This window comes from Ochotona curzoniae, unplaced genomic scaffold (assembly GCF_017591425.1).
Source record: "Ochotona curzoniae isolate NIBS_2020 unplaced genomic scaffold, NIBS_Ocur_1.0 scaffold_2587, whole genome shotgun sequence".
NCBI classification, from domain to species: Eukaryota; Metazoa; Chordata; class Mammalia; order Lagomorpha; family Ochotonidae; genus Ochotona; species Ochotona curzoniae.
Window position 1 is genome coordinate 13,655,420 of NW_024467096.1, and position 26,384 is coordinate 13,681,803.

The window sequence follows — 26,384 nt, forward strand, 5'->3', positions numbered from 1 at the left end:
TGACCTTGGCCCAGGGCAGGTTCACCTGAGGGTCCTGCCGGGGCAGCTGGTGGAGGTAAGGAGTGGGAGAGGCTGGGGGTGGGGGATAGAGGAGAGTCCGCTCCATCAGCCCCTGGGGCTCAAAAAAGGGAGCGGTAGACGCCTGGCCGGGCGCGCCTTCACCAAGCTGCTGAGCCCAGCAACTTGAAGCCTGGGACTTTGTGCAAATTCTGCTCTGGGCGCTGGCGCCGCTGCGACAAGGTACCCCCTCATTATCGGCTGGAGTAGGGTGCTGCTTGCGGGCCACCGGGCTCTCCTCCCAAGGCCCAAAAGGCTGATTTTTCGTTTTCCTCCCCTGCCAACAGCCTTGATGTAGCCCTCCCAACACTTTCAGAGTTAGCTCTCTGTGTTTCAGTGTTTATTTGTTCTGACCGGAAAAGACACCCGCTTCCACCGCTCTGCCCTGTGGTTTCTAAACCCTCGGAAAGTTTGCCAGTTATAAAGCTCCATTGAAAAAATTGGAAACCTATCCCCATTTACAGTGGAGACATTTCTGCATTCTCACTGAAATCGGAGGCAGCTGGTGGCATGAATCAGGCTATGAGTTCTATGAATCGCGGCATCAAATGGCTCTTAAAGGGATATTGCAGTGTGTGTGTGTGTGTGTGTGTGTGTGTGTGTGTGTGTGTGTGTGTGTGTTTAACAAAAGGATCTTTTGGTGTTCTGGCACCTGGCACCTGGTACTTTACAATTCTAACTGGTTTTATGCTCTTCAACCTTCCTAGTTGTTCATCTTCCCAGATATTCCATGCAAGTCCCCCCCCCACCCCCCGCTTTCATCTTAAAACCCAGCTCCTGGTACTATTTTTATTCCTTATAAATATTAATGCTGCTAAAAACACAAAAAAGTAAAAAAAAAAAAAACTCAGCTGATGTGTTAAGTCCCTAAACACCTCTCTTAACACTAATTTTCTTTTAATGGAGAAGCATTTCTATTTGTTTGCATTTTGCAAAATCACCTAACAACTTTGCTGCATCTGGGGCCAATTACCTGGTGTGGGAGCCACAAACAAGCCGTCAAGGTGCCCAGGTGCTCTATTCATCTGCCTATTGCCATTTTAAGTCTACTCTCAAAGTACATTTTCCTTTCTCCCAAGAAAAATGAAATAATAATGCCAATTTTTAAGAAATGAAAAGTATGCCCCTCCTTATGAAGTGAACAGCTGATTACCAATCAGTGATCTAAATCCCACCCTACCACTCACCGCCCCAACCATGCCCAACTGAATAACAGTTGCGTGTCTCTACCCGTGCACAGTCCTCCCCTTGAAACAACCCTCCCCTGCAGCCAATTTCCCACCTACCACAGCTAACAGTTCCAAACTCACTTCTTCCCTGACTACCACCCTGCATGGATAGAGCTAGAATTGCATCTCTTACTCTCCTTGTAATATCTCTTAGCATGAATTTCCAGCTCCCCTACAGCGTGCAGAATCCAGGTCTTTGTCTTTGGACAGCAGGCACCTAGCACAATGCCAGTTAGCTATAAGTGTTGGTTGAAATGAATTTTATCAAAAGGCAAGGCAACTTACTAGCAAAGTTCTCCCCTGGAAGTGTCCCTAACGGGTCTTGCCTCACTCAGATACAACACTAAAGAGACTCCCAAGCACTTTCCCGGGCCCTGTCTCATGAGCTTTTCAGCTTAGGGATGAGGTAAGCATTTATGTATAAATGAAGAGAAAAGCAGTTAAGCAACTTGGCCAAAGTCACACTGGTGATCTGGATAAGACCCAGACTCAATCTTGGGCCCAAGATTTTTTCAGTTGTATTCCACTGGACTCTCCACCAGGTCTATTATACCATACCAGCAGCTCCCAGAGCTGGCTGCACCCCAGAATGACCTGCAGCGTTGTCAAAGCTGCCAATACCCATACCTCACCCTGGGCCAATTAAGCCAGAATGTATCTTGGGGAAAAGCACTGGTGCTTGAATTTTTTTTTTTAATTTCACGTAAAGTCATGGGCTTTTAAATTATCTTTCACAGGATTAATTGCTTTGGCCAAATGCCTGGGCATGATATGGGCATGGCCCCAGCTTCTTCTGGGGGCTCTTTGTTACTGCCTTCTTCTGTTGAAGTTAATTCACCAGATGGTGTTGGGCATGATGTGACATCTCTTGGGGTATCCTTCTCATCATCTGCTCCCCCCAATAAAACGATGCCATAGAAGGGATCTGTATGGTTCCCTTCCAACTTTTAATCTCACAAAGGGAATCTTGGTGTTGTGCAGGTTGGAATGAGGAAAAATAAATGGAGCAGACGGAAAATGTCATTCATTCCACAATCCTAGACACACACAGGCATCTTGATGCATCCGTGATAGTCTGCTCCTACAGTGCAGCCTATGAGATCCAAGCTCTATATATTACTTTTGACATTTTGAGCAAATGTAGCTAAACTTTTTTTTGAATAACTGGAGGATAGATAACAGGTGTCAGGAATTGTACAGCCGGTGCCTGGCGTATAGGAAGCCAAGAGCAGAGAGTGTGATGAGGAATGAAAGCTGCCACTTAGATTCTTTTGATTCACAGCGCCTAAAGCAAGCAAGCAAGCATATGCTCAAGCCTATTACATGAAAGGAGATATTTGCTTCATATGTGTGAAACTGTTTGGATATGCAAACAGAGGAGAACAAAAAGCTTCCCAGTCCTCCCTCCCACGCTGACCAGTTGCCTTCCACACATGGTGCTGAGCCTCTGGGCTAGCTGGGGCTGTCAGCTGCCAGCCTTGACAGCACTGGCCTTAGGAGACTCAAAGTCTCCTGGATGCTGCAGACCAGAGAAACCCACATGGAGAAAGTTGCCCTTTCAGCCTTGCATAATCTGGGTGTTGCTATTGTGAGCCAAGGCTCATGCCTAACGTCTGCTTTTCGGGAAGCAGCATGATGGGGTAATCAGAACTAAACTTGGCCTGGGGCTGGCCAGTTAACAAAGTACTTTCCAACCCTCCTAGGGATAACAGCTCTGTGGGAAGTCATTACTATTACCACTTCAAGGAGGAGGAACCCAAGAAGACCTGCCAAGGCTCCCCTCAGGCTGGGATCAATAAAGTTAGGGCCTGCCCTTGAATCCATTTTTGTCTGCATGGCATGACTGAACATGAACTCCAGGCCCTATCAATTCTGGTACATTTCCTAACTTGAACATGGGAGCCCTACACTTTGCATGTTAGACTTCCTGGTCTGAGCTTTCTTCCTAACTCACATAAGGACATATTTAAACTAATGGACATATGCCTCCCTTCTCTCTGTCTTTGAGGGTCTCGCTCCACAGATTGGGTCTTAGAAACATGGACATTGGCTGTTGGATTAAAACATTTTACTTTGTTAATAGCGTCTCACACATTGCGGAAGGGGCTTCAGGAAACATTTGCAAAGTCATTTTGTATATGTGAAAGTCACTTTGTGTATGTTCTAGAAGGATCACATACCAAAAAGAGAAACATTTCTATTTCATAGACTGTGATGGTTAATAATTCAGTGTGTGTCCTTCCGCATATTTTTGTACATACCTACTTGACTTTTAGGTAAATACTACGTGAGATAGCCAGATGATTGAATCTAGACATACAGTTATTTTGCCATGTGTGCCTACTCAGACACACATACAAATACATACACAAGGCTGATATGTGAGGAGGTCACTGAGGCAGGATAACTTTCTAATTAGGAAACATACAATTGTGAATCCAAAGATGCTGGCCAATTTTCTCAGCATTGTCTTTTTAGGTTAAGACTCCAGCCCCACATGCACACATTCATAATCAATTACATATCAGGTCAATTCCATTTGTCATCTCTAATAGTCATACAAGCCCTGTAACTGAGAAGTTAGAAAGCTTGCCTATGAGCAAACTGAAGTTCAGAGAGACTGTTTACCCATGTTTTCGCACCCAGGGAGTAGAAGAACTAAGACTTGAACCCACGTGTACTTAGATTGTGTTTGAGCAGTGTAATAGCTGCTCTCACACAGCCACATACCAGAACTGTGGAATATTTTTTGGACCAAAGGAAGTACGCTAGCCTAGGAGGCTTCAGGCTGAATGATGGAAGAAAAATGAAGCACCTGAAACCCATAGGTGAGGAATGGGCACCGGTCATATGGCAGGCTTCCACAATGGCAGAAGGCCCACCTGACAGCTGTGGGGATGAGGCAGGGCAGGCCGATCAGCACCAGGTCTAAAACAGCCTTCTCAGCCACCCTGGGAACACAGATGCCATACCCTGCAGGCACTGCAGAGTAGTGCAGTCACATCTGTGTTTTAGGAAAACAACTTTGGCAGAAAGTCACTGAATGATATAAAGGAGAGGGCAGGTAGATCAGTCAGGATGCTTCAGAAAATGTTCAGATCAAAGGCTTTCAAATAGGAAATGACTAAAGAGGAGAGATAGGTCTCCAGAATACAGGAAGTAGAATAAATAGAGCTTGGTGACTATAAATGTGGTATAAAAGGAAAGGGAATGGTAAACTCACAGGCTTAGGAAACGTAAATGGGAATGCCATTCAAAGAAAAAAGAGAAATGAGAGCAGGAACTAATTGGGAGCAAAGCTGGCTGTTGAGCCAACTTTGGGATGTTTGAGTTCAAGGTTCCTGGTCCCAGCAGGGGACTGACCTGTTAGATAAGGTGCCTCCTGTAGTGTGCTTACCATCGGCGCTTTGATGAGCTTTGGTCAATCTGCCTCAGCATTGCATCAGTCACATATGTTGTGTTCTGTAAGTTTTATTTTCTTGACCCCTTTTGTAGCTCTTCTAACAGTTCTTTATCTCTGATTACTGCAGAAATATAAGAGTACTTCATAAATCAATGCAAAATTTTAAAAACTACATACTTTCCATGAAGTTTTTGAAATATCCTCATGTTTTTTAGGGTTTCATTTTTTATTAGAATATATACCAAGAAGAAAACTTATTTTGCCTATTCTATCTTTGTTCAACATTTTACATCATTTGATTTTTTGTGGACAACTGCTTCTTAAAACCTGTTTAAACTCCTATAGATTCTATTACTGATACAAACATTAGAAAAATGAGTTATTAGCACTTACTTTTTAGGAAAATCAATTACAAATGTATGATTTGCAAAAGAAGCTGAACTGAAAAATGATAGCAATTTTTGCCTACTTAACAATGTTACACTTTCAACAGTAAAATGATATATGTTCACAGTCCCAGATCTAGAACTTGCTGGAAAAGTTTAAACATATGATTACCAAATATCCCAAAGATCAAAAGTTGAGGAAACTTCAGAAGTCATCTAGTTTCCATAATTTCATGTGCCAGACTGGGTAAACAAGGCCCAAAGAAGACAAACAATTACAGAAGGCCCAAGGCCAAGGCAGGTGGAGAAGTAGGTCTCCTGGCTGCTAGTCTTGTTAGACCGTGTTGGGCTCTGTCCGTGAATATAAGCAGACCCACATTCATGTCTTCCAGGTGGCTCCTTCTCTGTCATGCCCTGTGCTTCTCCCTGATGAAAGCTTCAGCCCACACTGTGGAGCTAAATGATATGTTCGGCCAGATCCAGTCACCTGGCTATCCTGACTCCTATCCAAGTGACTCAGAGGTGACATGGAATATCACGGTGCCAGAAGGCTTTCGTATCAAACTTTACTTCATGCACTTCAACTTGGAATCCTCCTACCTTTGTGAATATGACTATGTGAAGGTAAGCTCCCCAGTGTTCCCTACCTGGCCCAGGAGTTTTACTGGGAGTTAAGGAAGCCCAGGTGAAATAAACACTGTCCTTTCCCTCATAGGGCAGCATCTAGAAGGTCACGTTTGTGAAAGGTCAGCAGTGAGATGCGAATTGGGAAATAAATGGGTTGACTTAGAAAGGACCCTATTGAAAACTGACACTAGTAGTGTGTGACTCAGCTAACCACAGTATCCTTTGTTCTTTTCCATACTCAAAGTCTAATATTTCTATTACCTTCTGCTCCATGGTCCAAAGCAGAGAAGAACAGTCTCCAAAACAAGCAGAAATCCAACAGGAACAGAGCCGTAATTATGCACAAAGCTGCACTATTAGAAAGCATTGCTCAATTCCTGAAATAATAACCAAATGTTTGCAAATTGCAAGACAGAGGGTTCTACACAGTCAGGGCAAAAGTGGAAAGGTGAGTGAAGGTGTGGTTCTTTCCGAAAGACCTTGCCTGCCATGCTGCAGAGTTTGTGATTCATCAGCAAAGGCAGGGAGAACGGGTCATTAGACAGAACTACACAGAGAAGAGCAGCAGAGGATTATAGCATAGAAGCAACATTTCATGGAATTTAAAAGAACCCACAAAAATGGCCAAGATCGGGAAGTTGTTCTTGGTTTAACACAGAGCTGAAATCAGAGGGTTTTAGAGGGATCATATTTAATAAACCTGCTTCTGGTTCAAAATGATGTGGAAAACTAAGAATCTACTTTTTAAGCTCTCTCTGACTTCCCAAAAGAAGTTCTGCTCCAATCACTCTTTCATAATACCATATTTCCAGTATTATTGTAGTCATGCTTTACCTCAGCCAGTCATTTGGCAAGAGTTACTGTCATGTTAGCCAGAGTGCTTGAGCACAAGCAAAGTTATGAGTTTACAAGATGCTTTCTAGTCTCATCCAAACTCTAAAATAATCCGAGGAGTCAGGAACTACTAGTCTATTTCATAGGCAAAGAAACAAACTGAGGCAGGTCAAGTAGCTCAAGAAGAGCTGGAATGAGGTAGGTCAAGGTTGCACACTCACATCCTGTGATTTTGACTCCAAGGTTCTTTTGGCCACTAAATGACTTACCAGTTGTGCTTCTCTGAGCTTGAGGATACTGCAGGGATTTACAAAGGGGAAAGAAGCATGGTAAGAGGTGCTATGGGCCCCTTCTATGCTTCAGCACATTTTGTATGTAGGTTATTGTTATTGCATATGTTCCTTTTGTGTGAAGTATTCCATAGTGCTTCATGTTCGGGCTTCTCAGCCTCATCAGCATCTGTGTTTGGAACTAGACGATTCTTTGTTGAGGAAAGCTGTCTTAAGCATTGTAGGATTTTTAGTAACATCTCTTGCTTCTACTCATTAGATGCCAACAACTACTCCCCCTCTAGTCTTGACAACTGAAAAACTACCTCCAGATGTTTCCGGTATCCAGAACCATTGCTGCATGGGGTGCCCTGTGGTAGCAATGATGGGACTATTGTGAAACAAAAGATCTGGTCCATCTCAAAGAGACATAACCTTAGAAAACACAACCTCTGGCCAACACAAAGAAGCAGCTAACAACTCCAAATCAGACAGTCTCCCAATTTCTTCACATGAAAAAAATGAACATGATGTAACAGATAACAGTTCTCCATGCGTGCTTGTGTAGCTGACATTCTCCCAGGATACAATCATGTCATTATCCGTCACCTTGCCAAAGGGGTTCCAGCAGCCATGGAACAGAAGCAGGCCTCCCTGCACAGGATGCTGTGCCCATATGAGCCGATAATTGGCACTCACCTGGTCCAGGGTCCTATGTACTTCCTACATGCCTGGCAAGCTCTCCTTCTGAGAGTCAAGAAGTCATAGAATGTCAGGTGCAGACTACCCCTGGAGACTCATCTGATCCCAGGTTATCATTGTTCTTATTGCATTTAAAATAACTTCTCCCTCAGGAACATCTTCTAAGTAAATTCAAGGCCCTACATAGCAAGTAGACAGAAGTGGAGCTGCTTGGGCTGACTCAGGTACCACTGCTTACCAATTTTCCTTGGTCGCAGTGAAGCCCCTTAAGGCAAGATAACTTGAATCCTGCTGCTATGCTCAAGTTCCCACTGCACAGAAGAGGAGACTGAGGTCAGAATCCAGGGACAGGACTAGACCTCTCTGCCTCTGAACTCATACCCACAGCGTTCCATGCATAGTTGAAGCCTGTTCCTTTTTCTAACTGCCACCCTCTCCCAAGTCTCAGAACATGTGCTATTTCTAAGAACGAGGCCCACACTCTTCAAGTACTATCTGAATGAAAGCAAGGGTGTGTCATCTGAATGCACAATAATGCCAAATAAGTCAACACTCCTCTCCAAAATCCATGTCTTAATCTCTTCATGAGAGATTGGATGAGAATATTCCTAAATTGCCTTAAATCCCAGGATCTTAATCCCAATTTTCCCTCCCGGAATCTTGCAGGAGATCCCATCAAACCCTTATTATCATAGTCAAGATTCTCTTGGAAAATGGGGAGGCTGTAGCAACTACCTTTCCAAGCTCCATGGCCATAGCACCCAATTAGAGCCCACAACCTGCTTAGCATGTTGGTGGAGTGACAAGTGATTTGAGTGGAATTTGTAAACTTGCCTCACTCCCATTGGCTTTTGCCAAGCAACTTGCAGTATCGCTGATTTTTCTTTATGTGCTAATATCCTGTTTTGAGACATTTTACTCCATAACTCAATTCTCTTGGCAGATTGAGGAATGAATGTAAAAGATATTTCAGCCAATAGGAACTCCTATGGATGGTTCAGCCCAAACTCACAAACTTCCCTTCCTACCTATGCCCATAAGAGTGATCATGATGGAACTGTTGACAGCACACATTTGTATTTTAAAAAAAAGAACAGGCCTCCAAGCCCATGGGCCAGATGCTTGCTTATGACAATCTACCTACCTCAGCCTGATTTCCCATAGTATTTTGTTTTGTCAGGTGCATGCACATCTGCATAGCAGCATCTGCTTCCTTGCAATGTGGCTGCAGTAGTGGATACCAACAGTGCACAGAGGAAAAAACAAATCCTGAGGGCAAATGCAGCCAGCAAACGGCAGAGTACAGATGTTGGCCAAGGCAATGGAAGACCTAGGTTCTGCTTGTCATTCAACCCTAACTGTCCTTAGGCATGTGACTCTTTCTAGAAGGGACTTTGCTGCCTGCACTAAGTGGTCTCTATGGCTCCCCTCACCCTGAATGGCTTCATATCTAAAACCTTAGAAATCACAGTCTGTCTCCATAATCATTTTGTCCAAAGCCTAGGAAGAAGGAATTCAAGACTATGCTGGAAAGCAGAATTTACATCTCAAATCTCATACTCTCCTTGCATCCTAAACAATAGTGGAATTTCATCTTATGGATGAATAGGATTTTTTAATTTTAAGATAAGGCAAATGTTGCAGACAGTCAAATCTGCTCTTGAAAATTCCTTAAATGTAACAGAGCACTGCTTTTTCGTATGTCCAAAACAGCCTTTTCTGTTTCCAGAAATGTAGCACACTCGTTTTTGGTTAAGCACCAGATGGAGTGAGCAACCAGTACTTACAAAGGGGCTATAGTTACTAAAGAGGTATGGTTACTTAGAAACAAGAACCACCAAGAAAACAGAAGATGCACACACCTTATTTTCAAATTCATTTCATAACACCTGTTCATTTAAAAAGGAGGTCAGAATGGCTTGTCTTCTGTTTTTGTTCTCCCTTTTTCTCAGTGCTTGTTAAAGATCAATTGATGCTTATTAAATGTTCAGAAGACACAATGCCACTGTCCTCCTGTTAGCCTAGTCTCTTTGGCTTAGTCAACATTTCTACTATTGTTTTCCTTAGCTCTGTTTCTTCTTCCTCTCACCTAGTCTCTTGCCAATGGGTGATGACTATCAGACACCAGTCCCTCTCCATTTATCCATCCTCCATATATGTATATCCAGAGACTTTCTCAGAACTTTGTTTTGATTGTGTCACACTGAAAACCTATCAGCAGCTACCCACTTCCTATATTGGATGAAGTCCAAGAATTCTATTTAAAATCTAGGATAAGGTGGCCATCGCAAAAGGTTGGGTTCTCAAAGGTGGTCCCCACCCTCAAGGAATCCACAATTTCACAGCATGTAATGAAACAGGTGCATAACTGACAAAGCTGGACAAAGGAACTCAAGGGTATGAGATAGCAAGTTAAGTTAAGAAGCCATTTCTGGGTAGTGGGGAAAGGCTATGGAAACTGTTAAGGTAGGAGACAGGTCTTGAAGGGGAAAGATAACCCCATACTGCACTTTCTTTAAGCACTTTCCTGTACAGCTCCCGTAAAAGCATGGAGATACAGCAGGTTGGGATAATGAAAAACACAGGATACTCAGGATTGGTGTGTGTCATGGATATGTCAGAGAAAGGCCAAAGAAGGTTATCTGGAGGTGGACATAGAAAATTCTTGGTAAATGTGGGTTTAAGCATGTGCACTCAAAGCCACAAAGAGTCAAAATATTGAGCTAATTCTGCAATGAATTTTCTTGGCCAGCCAAGAAAATTCTATTGGCTCAGTTTGTGTTTTGAATAAAAACAAAAATGAATTATTGTCCACATAAAATTTCTGATCTCACACACACACACACAAAAAATCTGCATTTCCAATTTTACTTGGAAAATCTGGTGATTCTTGCAGTTTATTATGCACCAACAATCATCTGGAACAGGTAGAGGGGTCCTGAAAACAGACTCCTCACCATTCCCTGCAGCTCCTTCCCTGCTGCATGTGCCTCACATCTGGTTTGCACTATTGCTTCTCTTACAGTAAGCAAAGTGAAACATTCACTTCAGTGTCTTCACCAAAAGTAGCAAAGAGGAAAGTACCTGAGAATGACACATATTTAACAAAAAATCAATGCAAGATGTCTTCACAGAGTGAACAATATCCCATGAATTTCATGAGCCAAGTATGCTTTTATCTAACTACAAAGCAGCATATCTCAGCCTTTTATGCTTCCTGAATTTATCTTCCCTTTATTTTCTTTCATTTTGTCTATTTTTATTTCAGTGTAGAAATAGAAAAAGAAACAGAGAGAAAGAAAGAGAGAGAGAGAGAGAGAGAGAGAGAGAGAGAGAGAGAAAGCAATCACAGAGAGATCTTTCATTAGCTGAGTCTCTCCCTGAATACCTGTAACAACCAAAGCCAGGTTAGGCCACAGACAGGAGCAGACAACTCTATAATGATCTTCTGTGTGGTTTGCAGTGGCCTAACTACTTGAATCATCAACTGCTACTTCACAGGGTGCACAAAAGGAGGAAGTTAAATAAGAAGTAGGGCAGCTGAAGTTTGAACTTCAATATAGAATGTAGATTTCCCCATAGCACTTCAGTTGCTGCACCAAAGTCCATCCCTTACCTGGCATCTTAGGATCTCCAATGAGAAGCAATGAAGTATCATGGGAATATAGAAATGGGAAGGTGACACAGTTGGGGATATGCTTGAGGAAGCTTGGTCTGGAACTATAGGAAAAGGGAGTTGAGTACAGATAAAATCAAAAGAAACTGGGATCAGTGAACAAGATTGCATAGGTCATTGCATTGTATAGACTGAACATGACTAAAGTGAATGTAGTTCATATTCCAAGGGAGCCAATGGGAAGCCTGGATGGGGATTCTGGGAAGAGCTGTGTATGGGAAAAGAAGGAGGAAGCAGAGGTCTCCAGCCAAGTTTATGATAGCAGAATGCCTAATTTCCTAGAGATGGAAAGTAGGAAGATGAAAGGGACAAAGTAGCTGTATAAAGATGTAGACTGAGTTGAGGGCATGGGATTTGGAATATAGTAAAAATACTAGATTTTGAGACAGGAGCTAGATTTTGAGACAGGGGCTGGATTTTGAGACAGGGCTTAAAACACCACAAAACTAGCATCTCATCTCTGCCACTCCTGAGTGAGACACCTCAGCCAAGCTTTCTGATCCCAAGTATTGGTTTTGTCAATGGTTAAAAAATAGTTCATAAGGGAAAAGGTGTCTTCTTCATGGACTGTGGGAGGACTTCAATGAAATGAAGCTGTTAAGTGGAATCAGAATAACAAAGTGTAGCTATGTAGTTTGGAGTTAGGATTTAGGGCCAGTCAGACAAGAGGTTGTGTGTTGTCCATACCTCTTTCTGAAACAGTTGCATAATCTTGGTATGAGTCCCTTTTACCATCCACAAAACAGGCCTAACAATAATTTCTGTTTCTTGGATTTCTCATGAAAACCAAATGAACAGAATGCTTTAATGACATGAGTCCAACACCTGCATAATTAGCTCAATCAGAACTATGATAGTGGCAATGATAGCAGTGGAATAACAAATAAAGTGCCTGCTAAGAACCACCACATTCTCAAAATTGTCAGCTTTCTCATCTCTGGTTTTGCCATTACCTGCATTACATGACCTGTTCTGTTTCGTAAGACAATAGGTAGAAAAGTGCTTTGAAAACATACAGAAGATTTTTTATTTCTAATATGTATTTATCTTGTGGCAACATAAATTTTGCAGCAGTTTCTACCTGTGACCACATTTGATTCTTTAGGAATGGGAAGAACAGGGTCTATTATACCTAACTTACAAGAAAGGAACCTGAGGCATAATTGGATTTGCCCAGATCGCTATGGAAACACAAGGTCTCAATCTCTGGTCTCATTACTTGCAAGTCATGGTTCTATCCCTGCATGGAGTGTATGCTTCCCAACAGTCCATTTTGAAAAGAACCTTGATTTGCTTCTCAAACATGAATTGTTATTAAATCAACAACACTCAGCCTTTCGGGTCATGGTAATTTAGTAAAACAGATGGACCTTGCAATTGTCTAGACCATATTAAGGAACTTTCTTTTCTATCTAGCTTTGAGAAGAAAACCATCTTACAAAAATAACAGGAAATGAAATCCAAGCTACAAAGGATGGGAAAGTTCTCAGTTTATCTGTTTGTGGTTCACAAGTTCTATTGGTGAGCTCAAGGTCATTCCCACTAGACTGTCGGCCCCACGAGTTCAAGACCCATTGCTGTATTTTCTCCAGTAGCAACCACAATGCTTGGAGGAACAGGAAAAGGCCCACATCTGGCTGGGAGAGTGAAGGTCTAGAAAGCAGCCTCTGATCATGCTGAGTCTTGAGCAACTTGCTGCTCCAATCTGGGTCTTGGTTTTACATCTTCCCAGGGAGGGAATTGGACTCTCTGCCCTTCCAGTTCTAACAGTTTGCCACTTGAAGCCCAGTGTTCCCCCGCCCCCAATCTCTAGGCCAAATTGTGTCTTGCTTGTAATTGAAAGATAAATCTTTCAATCCCAGAGCTCTCAGCTTCTAGGCGATGTTTACTTACGCCATGCCCTCAGCCTTCTGACTGCACTGACCTCAGCTCCTGTGGCAGCTCTGCTAATTCTCTGAGAAGGAATGGGAGGCCTTGATCCCAGAAGGAAATGACACCGTGATAACTGTTTCTTGTGAGTTTCCAAGTTGTAGCCCCCAGTGAGATTCTTTCCTCTGGAGATACCAGGTCCCAAACACCAATTCTACTGAAGCAGGAATTAAAAGTAATCATCTGAGGAGTATGACCATAGCTCCTTTGTTGAAGAGATGCAAATGCTGTAGGCTCAGGGGTGATGGGGAGCAGAAGGAAACTTTTGGTGCTGGGGTGTAGCATGTGATGTGGAAAGGTGAAGGCTTGTGCCAAGGTAGGGTGCACAGGGATGTATCTCTGTGAGCACTGGCAAACACAGGAAACACCTTGTCAAGAACTAGAGCTTAAGCCGCACCCCCCCCTACCCACCCCAGGGAGCTGATAGAAAGAAAAGTAAGAGTATAGAGCCTTTGTGTATCCAACAAATATTCCTTGTTTTAAAAAAAAAAAAGTTGTGGCTCTCCATGGCTAGGCTCATGGCTGAGGCATTTAGAACAAAAGATCAATAAATTTATGCCATGTACCTTTTACACAACACAAAGGAACCAAATAAACAGAAGCCAGAGTGTTTCATGCTTATTCTGGTAAAGAGAGGTTAGTTGGAATGAAAGATGGTTGAAAGCACAAGGCTACTATGGTGGCATGGTAGTGAACTAGTGGCAGGCCAGCAGCTCCAATTGTTCACAATCTGGATGTTCCTTTCTGTTGTGTATAGGAAAGGTAGCTTTGCTGCGATATGCTTCTCCAGGGATAAGGGTCAGGGGAAGGTGAGAGTGACTTTCCTGCCTCTGCTGTTTTTGTAAATGCCCAGGTATAATATTAGAGACTAGCATGTTCTTGACCTCTTCAAGTGCCTGATTGGAGGACAGCAGTCATCAGAGCAGACAGAAATCTTTGCTGCAGCATGATGCTTACATTGCAGGGAGAAGCAGACAACACAAAACCTAATGCAATAGGTAGGGAGTAGTGCTACAGAACAACCTGCAGGGAAAAGAATAGACATAGGACTCAAGGAAATCTTCATCAAAGGTCATCAAGGATGGGACTGGTCATAGTAGTAAGTTGATAAGCAAAGAAACATGATAGAATAGGGATAATGGCAGCTGCATGAGTTCAGGTAGGGGGGAAAGACAGGGCAGGTAGCACTTTAGGTAAAGACTTAAAGATTAAGAAGTCAGCCATGTACTTTTCTCTGGTGAAAAGCACCCCAACCACATGGACTAGGCAGTGCAAAGGCTGCCAGGTAGGAGAGTACTTGATGTACATGAGAAGAATATCAAGGATGGCAAAGAAAGTATAGAAATGGATGAGCAAGCTGCAGAGATCCAAGTGAGGAGCAGGAGGGAGGGTGAGAAATAGGGGTCCTGCTAAGGCTTCCAGGTAACACCATGTTGTTTTTAAAGAAAATATTTATTTCTTTATTTTGAAAGGCATAACAAAGTCAGAAGCCAGAAACTTCATCTCTATCTGCCATACAGGTGGCAGGGGCCCAAACACTTGGGCCATCTTTTGCTGGTTTTCCAGGCACATTTATTTAAGAAACCTGGATGGGAAGTGGAACAGCTAAGACTCAAACCTGTGACGACTTGTGTTGTAAGCAGTAGTTTTACCCACTATGCCAGCCCTGGAAACAGCTGACTTGTTAAACTACTTTCATGCTCACGTCTTCTTTGATCACCTAGTGTCTAGGGGACAGCGGGAGTTTTGTATGTGGAAAACCAGAGGCCTGTAGACATCTGTGTGCTTATAATTGAGTAATAACCAAACTGAAGGGTGAAGGAGGGCACTGAGAGCAAAAGGCCTACAGCTTCACCACTCACATACAATGGACAGTAACAAGAGAATGGATGATATCGAATAGTGCATAAGTTATTTGAAAGTGAGGAGTTTCTGCTTGATTGGCTTATTTTTCATATAAGTTATTTCATTGTAAGGTTATGAAACTTCACTTTTATTGAATGCTGCGTTTCACAAAGGGATAACGAAATCCCTGAGAAGCTGACAATGGGTTCTTAGTGTGATGGTTTGAGCTGCAGACTGCGGCTCACCACTGCTGAGGCAGGTCCAGTGATACCTGCTATGGATCATTTAGTCCCCATTTCATCATTTTGAAAGATTTCTGTGCAAAGATTTGGGGATGTCAGTGATGGATGGAGTATGGCAGGGTCCTAGGCAACAGCAGAAAATGCCCAGGCACACATTCCTGTAGATCCTGTCCTAGACAGTGATTGCATGTGGCTCAGTTCTGTCCCTCACACACAGCCCTGATCACCACGGTCCTGACAGTGGCATACCTTGAACCAGGCAGCCTGCCACAGAACACAGCCACCCTTTGTTTCCCAGTGCTTTGGCTGTTTTCTTACAACAAACTGTTTGGGGCCTTGCCTCCAGTTGCTAGAGGGATTTGCATGTGAATGAGTCAGCTCCAAATTCCCAGAGAGGGTGGGGCAAAGGAGACTTAGCCATTCAGGGGCCAAAGAGGAGCCTCAATGCTTCCAACCTCCTTCTCAGTCACAGTTCCCAGACACATCCCGGCCCACTCCTGCTGAGATGGTGGGCACTGCCCATTTTCCCACCTGCGGGATGCCTGCTTCCCAGTCTCTAGGCAGGCGCCTCCCCTGCCAGCTTTTTCTTTGGTCCCTCTTAAGGCTGCCCTTTTTCTGTGAAATTCCCTCCCCGAGAATGGCCATGCCCTCCTGAAAGCTGTGGGATTCTTGCCCACTTAGGATCTGCCAGCTTTCTCAGGCCCACAGTGTGTTTCGTGGTTCCTAATATTTGCATGCACACATTTCCTCCTCAGGGATGCATCAGGACATTATCCTAGGGAAAGCAGTGGGGCCTCAAGCCTGCCTCTGTCACAGACAGGGCATGTAACTTGAAACAATTCTGTTTCTTCACATGGGAGAGGACCCGAGGTCCTTGGATGCCCCATCCTGCTGTGACCTCTGTAGTTGTCAGATCCCAGGCATTGGACCAATTCTGGAAGCCAGACCATCTGGATATTGTCTCAGATCCACTAATCGTGGGCCAGGTGGCGTTGGACAAGGCAGATCACCTTTCTGAACTCTGCCTCATTACACAACTGCATTTAGGCACACATAAATTAGAGACACTAGGCAGTTCTACACAGAGGGAAGGATTTTTAATCTCACCGTTAGTTATAACCCTTGCTTTTTCAATGGTTTAGTGACAGAAACTTGGTCTGGAACATCAACTTTCAACACATGCCATCTGAGGTCAATGGATTCCTAGCTCTGCCAGCCATGTAGCTTTTACTCACAGGGTCTTCCAAAGCTTCCAAAACATGGCACACACACAAACACACACACACACACACATACACCACACACACACACACACACACACACACACACACACACACACACACACACACGTGACATTCTTGTTCCAAGGCCAAGGCTCTGATTTAGTGTCTAATACTTTTATCATACTTCTACCATAATCTAAAACTGAAATTTGAGGCTATCTGAGAAAGTGGCAAGATTGGGCCATTAATGACTGGCCTATCCCCTCCAGGGAGGTTATATACCAGAGCCCAGTACATTTAGCTGTAGGCAGAGGTATAAAGCCCAGGGATGCCTGAGTCACTGGCTTACAGTGACACATCTACGAAGACTTTGTGATGTAAAGGAAAGTACGTAGATTTCTGGACTTGATGCTCTTTTGTGAGTAGAAGCCTCTTATATTATTCTGTTCTTTGGTTACAAAACAAGGGAATTATTTTTCCCACCCCTCAAATGTGAAGTCTAAAGATAATCAAACAGACCTAGGAGACCATTTGCCAGATGAAGAGTTTATGCTGATGAGTCTAAGTTCCTTATAAAAGAGGAAGCCTGTGTTAATGTAACCATGGAGATTAAGAATAAAGGCATGAGATCTGGAAAACAGAGTGTACCTGGGGAAAACTTGCATCTTATGAAGTTTCTCAAATCCATAACGTTACCTAACTCCTGTCCAGCTGGGACCCCCAGAACAGTGTCATCTCTGTTGACTGGACAACCACAGCATCCTGTTTAATTGATTGATTTACTGAGTTCTCACAACATTACAGGCACCTTCCTAAGTCTTTTATACATATTCACTTACGCCATAGTCACTACAATCTTGTGTGAAAGTGATATAAACACTATTGTTTTCCCTGTCTTACATATAACAAAACCTGTATGCAGAAGACATTACCTTCCTAGGGCTACTGTAGCAAATTGCTACTAATTAGATGGCTTAAAACAAAAGGAGTTCATTTGCACATGAGTCCAGGCTAGAAGTCTGTGGTCAAGATGTTGGTAGGACCGTGGTCCTTCCAAAGACTCTAGGAGAGGAGCCTTGCTTGTCTCATTGAGCTTCTGCAGGTTACAGACAAATCTTGGCATTCTTCAGTTCATGGCAGTCTCACTCCAGTCTTCACCTTTGTCTTCACATATCTGTCTTCCTCTGTGTGTGTTGCATCCAAATTTCCCTCTTTATATAAGAACACCAGTCATTGGATTAAGTCCACTCTGATTCAATACAATGCCATCTTAATTTGACTATATCTGCAGACTTAGGTCCGTCTGCAATCAAATTCATGATATCAGAGGATAGAGTCTGAATATATATTCTGGGGTGACACAACTTTACCCTATAAAACAAAGAGTTTTAATGATTTTTCCCAGTATGTAATAAATGGCAAAGATTTTGTGCAGCCCATATCCAAATGATATATATTCCATACAATCTACTCTCTACAAAGGGTTGCATCCTAAGACATAAATGATTTAAACATTGGAAGTAAGTCACAATTACAAGCTTTCTTACACCTGTATTCTCCCTCTCCTTCTCCCCTTCATGAGCGTCAGTTGAAAAAAGATATTCTTCCCCCTCCATCTATCCTCTTACAGCTACCCACTCTTCCCCTTCTGGACACCACAATCACAAAAATCATCCCCCTCTAGTATGAGCTCCTCTTTGCCATATACTGCTAAAGGTGAATTTTAGTTATTCTGAGTTTCTTGGTTTACTGGAATTTTACTTTTCAACTGACTCTTTATAATACAGGGATTTTTCTCTCTAACTCTGTTGGCACCTGAAGGATAGCAAACAGGAAGGGAGGTGACATGGTGGTAAGGCATTTCCTCACTACGGGGAAGGGAGATACAACTAGTCATAAGAGATAGAGGACTCTTAATTTGCATATAGCTTAGTTGCCCTTAGTGTGGGATCCTTATTTATTGACTGGAAATTATTGTTTTTATGTAACTGTGTTGAAGCTAGAAGGAAACAACTTTGGACCTAAATTTCTTTCTAAATAAACAAAAAAAAAACGAAGACAAAAATTACCCATAATTCCATCCATCAATATTGACCAGTTCCTTATGCTTTGTGTTTTCAATGCACATATTCAATACAGATGCAATTATATCACCTATACAAATTTCATAGATTTTTCCAAATAATATAATCTAAAAAAGACTATTTCCAGATCATTGAAAGTTCTCTACTAAGGTGACAATTAGTAACTGCTTAATATTTATCATTACCGCCAATTTAATTTTCCTCCCTAAAATTGAATATTTATGTTATCTTTTAGAATTTAATTGATCCATTCATTTGAGAGAGGGAGTTCCCATTTACTGATTGAGTCACCAAATGCCTGTAACAGCCAGGGCTGGACCAGGTCGAAGCCAAGGACTAGACATTACGTTGAGGTCTCCCATTGACTCATGTTCTTGAGTTACCACTTGCTTCTTCCCAGGATGCACACTGACAGGGCACTAGGGTTGGTAGTTGACCTGGGACTTGTATCTATGTACTCTGATACGAGATGTAGGCATTTCAAGTGGCATCTTTACCCGTGGCTGAATACCCACTCTCACAGTATTTCTACTTTTTTCTTGTTCTTCCTTTCTCTTTTTAAGAAAAGTCATGGCATCAGAGGGATAAGAATAGAGAAAAGGAGAGTAGAGTGATCCTTTTGTCTGCGGATTCACTCCCCAGATGGTTATAACAGCTGAATCTGATCCAGTTACTCATTCTGGGCACAATGGCTTGGGACATAATTCTCTGACTTTAAGCTGCATTAACAGGAAGGTGAATTAGAAGTAGAGCAGCCAGGACTCTGACTCTCTCACACTCTGATACACTCTGATATGGGATATTAGCAATAAAAATGGCAACTTAACCTACTGCACCAAATGCCAGTCCCTCTAACTTTCTATCATTATACATGTGTTCTATAAACAAGTTGCTTAATAAAAGCTTTTTCTACATTTGTATTATTTTTCCCTGGTTTGCATCCCCATTTATAAGACCAGGGGATAAATTTCAAATCAAGACTATAATCCAAAATAACCATATCTAGTTTTAAAAGTATTAAGTTTCTTGTCCTTGCAGCTGATGACAAAAGTGTGCCATGGCTTTTTGGGTAGGGTTGTGGTGAAAAGATTATTTTGCCTTGTGTAATACAGCAGCATTCTGCTTTCTATAGCAGAGTGCTGTTCTGAATTCTGCCTGCTTTTCTTCCCATTGAGATCCCTGTTGATATATTTGCAAAAGCAATGCATGATGACACAAGCATTTGGGCCCCTGTTATCTACATGGGAGGCCCAGATGGAGTTCATGGCTCCTGACTTCATTCTTTCCCAGTCCCTGCAGTGATTTGAGGAGTGAACAAACAATGGGAAGATCCCCCCCCCGCCCCCTAGCCCCTGTCACTCGGCCTTTCAAATAAATATTTTTATTAAAAAATACGTTTGATTAAGTGATTTTTCAATGACACTCATAATGCAAATTTTAGCCTAGAAATATTAGCGTTACCTGTTGTATCAAGTAACATACAAATTACCTGTCACTGTGTAATAAGCCACTCAAAAAGATTGTGTGGGTTTATGATTGTATGGTTAGGAGCTTGGGCTGGACTCAGGGAGTGGTCCGATGGCTGGATTTACTCAGGGTCCTTCACTTAGTTGTAGTTGTTTAGAAGCTTGGCAGAAGCTTCGAGTGCTCAGCCAGCCTCTCAACACCTGGTGGTGGCTGCTGGTCAGTGTCAAACATTTGATTTGCAGATCCTAATTGCCTCTCTGCCTCATATGGCCTTTGCTTCTCCAGTGGCTCCCACAGCCTTCCTTCATACGGTGTCTCTAGGGCCATATTCCATGTTTGCAAGAGCAAAAAGAAAAAAATTATTCAATAATATTAATAGCCCATACAGCAAAATAGGCTTTATTTAGACCACCTCAATAGGTGCAGGATTTAAGTGCGAGGGAGTAAAATCGGGGCTTCTTTTGAATGCAGAGAGGCCAAAAGGGGGTTTACAGCCAAGGATCAGGAGGCCGGTGGTGGAAATCAACCGGAAACATCATGGAGGCACAGATTTGGAACAACAGCATAAGGTGGATTCTATTATAAAGTATGTAAGGTATTAATTACATGGGAGATGGTGTGGGGAGGATCATCAGATATTCAGAGTGTGTACAGTGGACATTCTTATAACTGACTTGGATGGATTTTTTGCTAAAACTTTCCTCTACAAGAGCACAGACGGGCCAAGTGGGGTTTTCAAAAGATTGACTACAGTTTGGCCACACAAACACTCCTTGTAATGAGCATCAAGGTCCTTCAAGGCTCAGTGAGAAAAGAAAAAAAAACAGCCACCATTCTACATATTTTGGGGTAGGTTGACGCATTCATAGACAATAATGTGGATGATGTCACATGGCAGAAGGATATTTATACAACAATGGAAGAGATAACATAGCTATTTATTGGATAAAATCACTCCTATATTTTGGAAAAATTCTTGTATTTTCCTTTTTCTAAGAGTTCTATCCCATTAGCTAGGCAGGCTTAAAGTCCAGGACATTATGGTATGAACCATAGACACAGAGACACAAAGGATGTATTACCTTAGGTGCACCTCTTAATGATCTCTGAGCCCCATTAAAATGTAGTTTGCATGTCTCACACACACAGTTTCTACACATGTTAGTCAAGAACTACTAAATCACCCTAGGGGCAAGAGTTGTGGGTTAACAGGTAAAGCTGGCAACATCCAATACCAGCATCCAATATGGACTCTTCTCTGCTCTTCCAAATGCTCTGCTTCCCATCCAGTTCCCTGCTAATGGCTTGAGGAAAAGTAGTGGAGATAGCTTAAGTATTTTGCGCCCTGCCTTACATGGGGAGACTGGAAGTAGTTTGATGCTGGGATTCGTCAGGCCAAAAGCTTTGCAGCATCTGGGGATCAAACAACAGTGGTGGATTTTCCATATTTTTTTATCTCTTTTCTTGCTCTCAGTGTACTTCTGATTTTCACACAAACAAGTCTTTATAAAGAAAGAAAATAACATGAGCTTTAGTAAGGAAGCGAAAAAGGTAAAATAAAATTATACTCTCTATAATCTAAACATTAATCATGTAATGGTAGTGTTCAAGATGCTAAGACTTTCTTGGGAACAGTTAGTCCTCTATCTGCAACACAGATCATGAGGGTGACTGTTTCTTTGTATGGATGCTCAATATTTACATCCAATCCTGCTTATTATTGGGAACCGCAGTTAGAAGAGAAATGGGCTAAAGCTTGGGGTCCCTGCACCCATGTGGGAGACTCAGAAGATGCTCCTGGCTTCTGGCTCCCAACTTCAGATTGGCTCCACTACAGCTGTTGTGACCATTTCACTCTCTCTGTCTCTCCTTCTCTCCATAAATTTTCCTCTCCAATAAAAACAAAATAAATCTTTCTTTAAAAAATATTCTTCCTGTAAGGAAATTAGTTCTGCTTCCTGGGCATGACTCTTTTAGTCCCTTCCTCCCCATGGCTCTTGATGCTGGCGGCAACTCAACCTCTGGCTTCCCGGCTTCATCTTGTAACTCTCCTGTTTCCATAAGAAATGGCCCAGGTTTGCAGCAAAGTAATCTTTTCAACCTACTTAATTTCCTTCCTCCTTTCCTTCTTCCTCCCTTCCTTCCCCACCCTCCTCCCTCTCTCTTTCCTTTCTTCTCTGTTTCTTCCTTTCCTTCCCTTTTTTCCTCCCATTCTTCTTCCTGTCCTCATATTCTTCCTCCCTCCTTCTATTCTTCATTTCTTAAATATTTATTTATTTATTTTTAAGGCAGAGCAACAGAGAGAGGGAAAGAGACAGAGAAGAAAGATATTTACCATCTGCAGGTTCACTCTCCACAACAGCTAGGCTTAGGTCAGGCCAAAACCAGGCCAAGAATGCCATCCATCTCTCCCTGATGGACTTGAATAATCATTTTCTGCTTCCTCAAGCTCATTAGCAGACATATGGCTTAGAAGAAGTATAGTCAGAAATCAAACTGGTCCTCTGACATGGGATGCCAGCATCACAGTGGTAGCTTTGGTAGCTTAATTAGCTGTGCTATAACATTTGTTCATTATCCTACATTCCTTACATAGAAACCTAGGACCCCCAGGCCTCTTAAGTATGTTTCAGTCATTTGTAGTCCAATCTGATACTCCCTTAAAATGTTTTATGAATCTCATATATTCATAGTAGAGCCTACTCTAAAAACAACTCAAAATAATTATTATTAAAATAGGCATTTCTACTTTGGAAAACCTGTTAAGGTGTCATGGGACAATGCCTTTTTGTCTAACTTATAGGGAAAATTTGACACTAACAAATGTTTTAAATATTCCCAAAGATTTCTTATAGCAGCATTTTTTTTTTACTTTAGAGTTACTCTAAAGTCATTTTTGCTTTTGAAATCATTTGCTAATAGAGAGACTGTTTTCTAACCGAAATAGTCCTGGGCCATTTATATTTCCTATGAATTCTGTCTGCAACACTTTAGGAAGCTTTATTTTCTTCTGCCTGTGCCAGGCCATGTACCAAAAGAAGTGCATGTTGTCCCTTTTCTCATGCTACCTAAAGATTGCCATAGTCAAGTTCATTGGGTACATAATTTTCTACTTTCAAAGTTGCATAAATCACTACAATGTAACTCAGGTGATATTTTTCCCAAGACTCCTGCCGTATTTTTCTCACCACCTGTTGGACAACATCCAAAGTGAGGTCACCTGTTCTCATTTTTTGTCAATGCAGTATCCTATTTTTGGTACCCATAACTATGTCAATCAGAGCTCAATCACAAAAGTAGTGTTCCAGGAAGTATGATGAGACAATGAGTATGTCTGGCCATCAAGAAAAGCTGAGGGACTAAGAGTTGGAGGTGAGTAGTTGGAAAGCCATGGAGATCACCAGCATTTCCTTCAACCACTGGAAATGCTGGTGTCTGCATGGAACTCTGATAGGGTAAGTCCACAATGGGGGCCCAAATAACCCTGAAAGGAGGCTTGAGAGATCTCTGAAGAGCTGCTGACTCTAAAAAACTAACACCTCTAAGAGTCCCTGTGCAAGCACCTGTGTGCAGGCATGAATCATTGCTCTTTGTCAAAGCCACTAGCAGGAGAGAAGGACTAAAGGTAGGATACAGGAATGTGAGAACAAATCAGAACACATCAAGCACCCCTATGTCTATTCACATTTTCAACTCATCACGAAACAGCATTCAAAGAATTAATTACCTTCACCTTCCATATTCCTTAACCAACTGTAACATAGAATTATACAGGGAAAATTTTAGGGAAGAGGTTGCACAGATCAACTAATTGACAATACAATAATTGTGCATGCTCCATGAATGTCTGCCTAAATTACATTGGAAATGCTGTTTTAGGGTACAGCACAGATTTGAGGAAGGTTCTAGGAGACAGCATGGAAACACTGATAAGCAAAGTGTGAGGCATTCACACTGTTCAACACCCATATTTGCCAAATGTCTTGAGCAGCATTACCAAGGCAATCAAAACGAGGCTGTTATGAACCTGGACCACCACTCCCTGGATTCCTGCTCTACTGGATTGTTCACCACTCTGATTTCACCACTTAACTTGCCTAGTTCATTCATATGATCTGGATTTCCATGCTCTTATCTATGGACTGAGCAACCACGTCTGTTACTTCCTCCATATATTTTTTAAATAATTAAATGTTTATATTTATTTATTTATTTGAAAGGCACAGTTATATAGAGAGCATATCACTTCTGCTGGTTTACAGTATGAATCACTTCAACCGCTGAAGCTGTACCAGTCTAAAGCAGGAGCCAGGGGCATCTTCCAGGTCTCCCACAAGGGTTCAGGGGCTCAAGCATTTGAACCATTTTTGTCTGCTTCTCAGGAACATTAGCAAAGAACTGGAGTGGAAGTGGAGCAGTTGAGATATCCCCATGGATGCCCATATGGGATGCCAGCACTGTAGACAACAGCTTTACCCACTATGTCAGAACACTGGCCTCTCCTACACATTGTTTTAAGAAGCCAATGGGTATCTGTCAATGCTTTTGTTAAATTGATGTGATGATAATTCTACAGATATATGTAGGGCAATCATCTCTATCCTCCCATAACCATTTGGCCAGTTTCTTGCTGTCCTGCCTTATTGTTGCCTAGATTTGTGTTGGACATGGAGTTCAACAGTAGCTTATGGAAAAATGAAGACTCTGGCCTCTCCTTCTTAGGTCTGCTTTCCTAGCTCCTTGTCCACAACAGAGGCCCTTTCCTACACTAGGTAGTTGATTGGGGGCCTAGGGAAGGTGCAACAAGATTAAGACTCTCAATATTCCAGGCCTTCACTATGCCCTCTGCCTAGATACAATCACTATTGCCCCATCCCCTACATTCTACCCACTGTCTCTGGTTGCCTAAATCCTACCCACCTTTCAGTTCTGAGCTTAAAAAATGTTCTCTTCTTCCTAAACTTTGTTGTTTTTCCTCTTCATCTGGATTCAATTTTCCTTTAAGCCCCTGGGGATGCCCATCTCTCATTGCAGTTACCATACCATGACAATGCCCAACACATACACATACTTATCTTATTCTTTTACTAAATGTCACATTCCCAGAAACAGGGAACTTGCTTATTAAGCTCATACAACAAATAAGTAACTTCTGGCATCCTCCACACCATAGCCCAGACAGAACTTGGTACATAAATATTTGTTGAATTGAGTTAAAAGAGAATGAATTGAATACATGCAACCACATGTGGGTGCCCTAAATAACAATAGTCTGTGTGGACAAGGTTGCCCACAATAAAAAACGAAAAACAAAGGGTCTGTGATCCTCAGATACATAGCACTTTATTATAAATGTTCTGTCTTCACCTGATGAATTTCCTCTATCATGTTGCTATGACAGCTTCCAAAATGGATCAATCTAAGCAGAAATCAGGGTTCAATTCTCTGTTTACTCTCAGAGGTGAATGGTCTCTGTAGAACTTTATAATCCATAGCAGGGGACACAAATGAACCAGAGCCAGTCAACTCTGTTTAGTTTATGGCTACAGCTGTCATTTGGGCCACATCCTCTCTGAGAGACAATCCATACACCCAAGATAAGGTTTCAAGAGGCCCTCAAGCCAGGAAAAATGTTTGGCCAAGTGTTTGTGTCTTCTGTCATGTAACTCTGAGGGTTGCAGTTCCTTTTTCCAGTCCAAAAATAGTTCCAAAAGTAAAACCGATATCAGAAAATGCTCATGTTATCTTTCTACTCTTGGGCAAGTCACTTTTCTCTCTGGATCACAATTTCCTCTGAAAGGAAGGAGATGGGGTTCTTTTGGTCCTTTCCAGCCCTGATGCTCTGGGACTCTATTCTAGTCGGCCAACTAAATTAGCAGAGCCCCACACTACTGGACTTCTTTGTTTTGCTTCTAAAAGTGTGTACACGACTCAGATTTTCCCATGGGTCTCAGCTGGGGCATGCTTACCCAATTTCTGAAAAAGTGTGGCTAGGCAGGTGATCTGTCATCAGAAATATAGACTTAAGCTCAGAAACTGTATAAGGAAGAAGGTTGTTATCTCAAGCTTTCATTGTATCTTTCCTCCATCTGAATGCTCTGTGGCTGATTTCACTTGAAAATACTCTTGCTTTAGTTACTACAGACCTCAGAAGGGAGACATGGGGATGGAAGTTTTAGCAACACTGTTGGAATTATTAATGTGCAAGCAATTATTCTGGCAATTGATTTTAGATTACATTGTGTAGACCACATTCAAGTTTAAGTTTATGAAATTCATCAGCAGATAGTAATCTGTAATTGGAATCACTATTATCTTCTATTTAGTTTGTTGAACCAAACACTGTGATGATTTTTTAGAATGCTAGTGTATCAAAATTAGAATGGAATCTAGGACTCAGTTTCAACTCCT

The 26,384-nt window shown here is 42.2% G+C and overlaps 1 protein-coding gene across 1 annotated transcript in view; it reads left to right on the plus strand.

Annotated features, from left to right (window-relative positions):
• The first annotated feature begins 5,456 nt into the window (after nt 1–5,456).
• Nucleotides 5,457–26,384, plus strand: part of MASP1 (MBL associated serine protease 1) — a 68,567-nt gene continuing 47,639 nt past the window's right edge. Inside the window, exon 1 of the mRNA XM_041002747.1 lies at nt 5,457–5,699. Within this exon, the coding sequence (XP_040858681.1) occupies nt 5,457–5,699 (243 nt within the window). The remainder of the gene's footprint in view (nt 5,700–26,384) is intronic.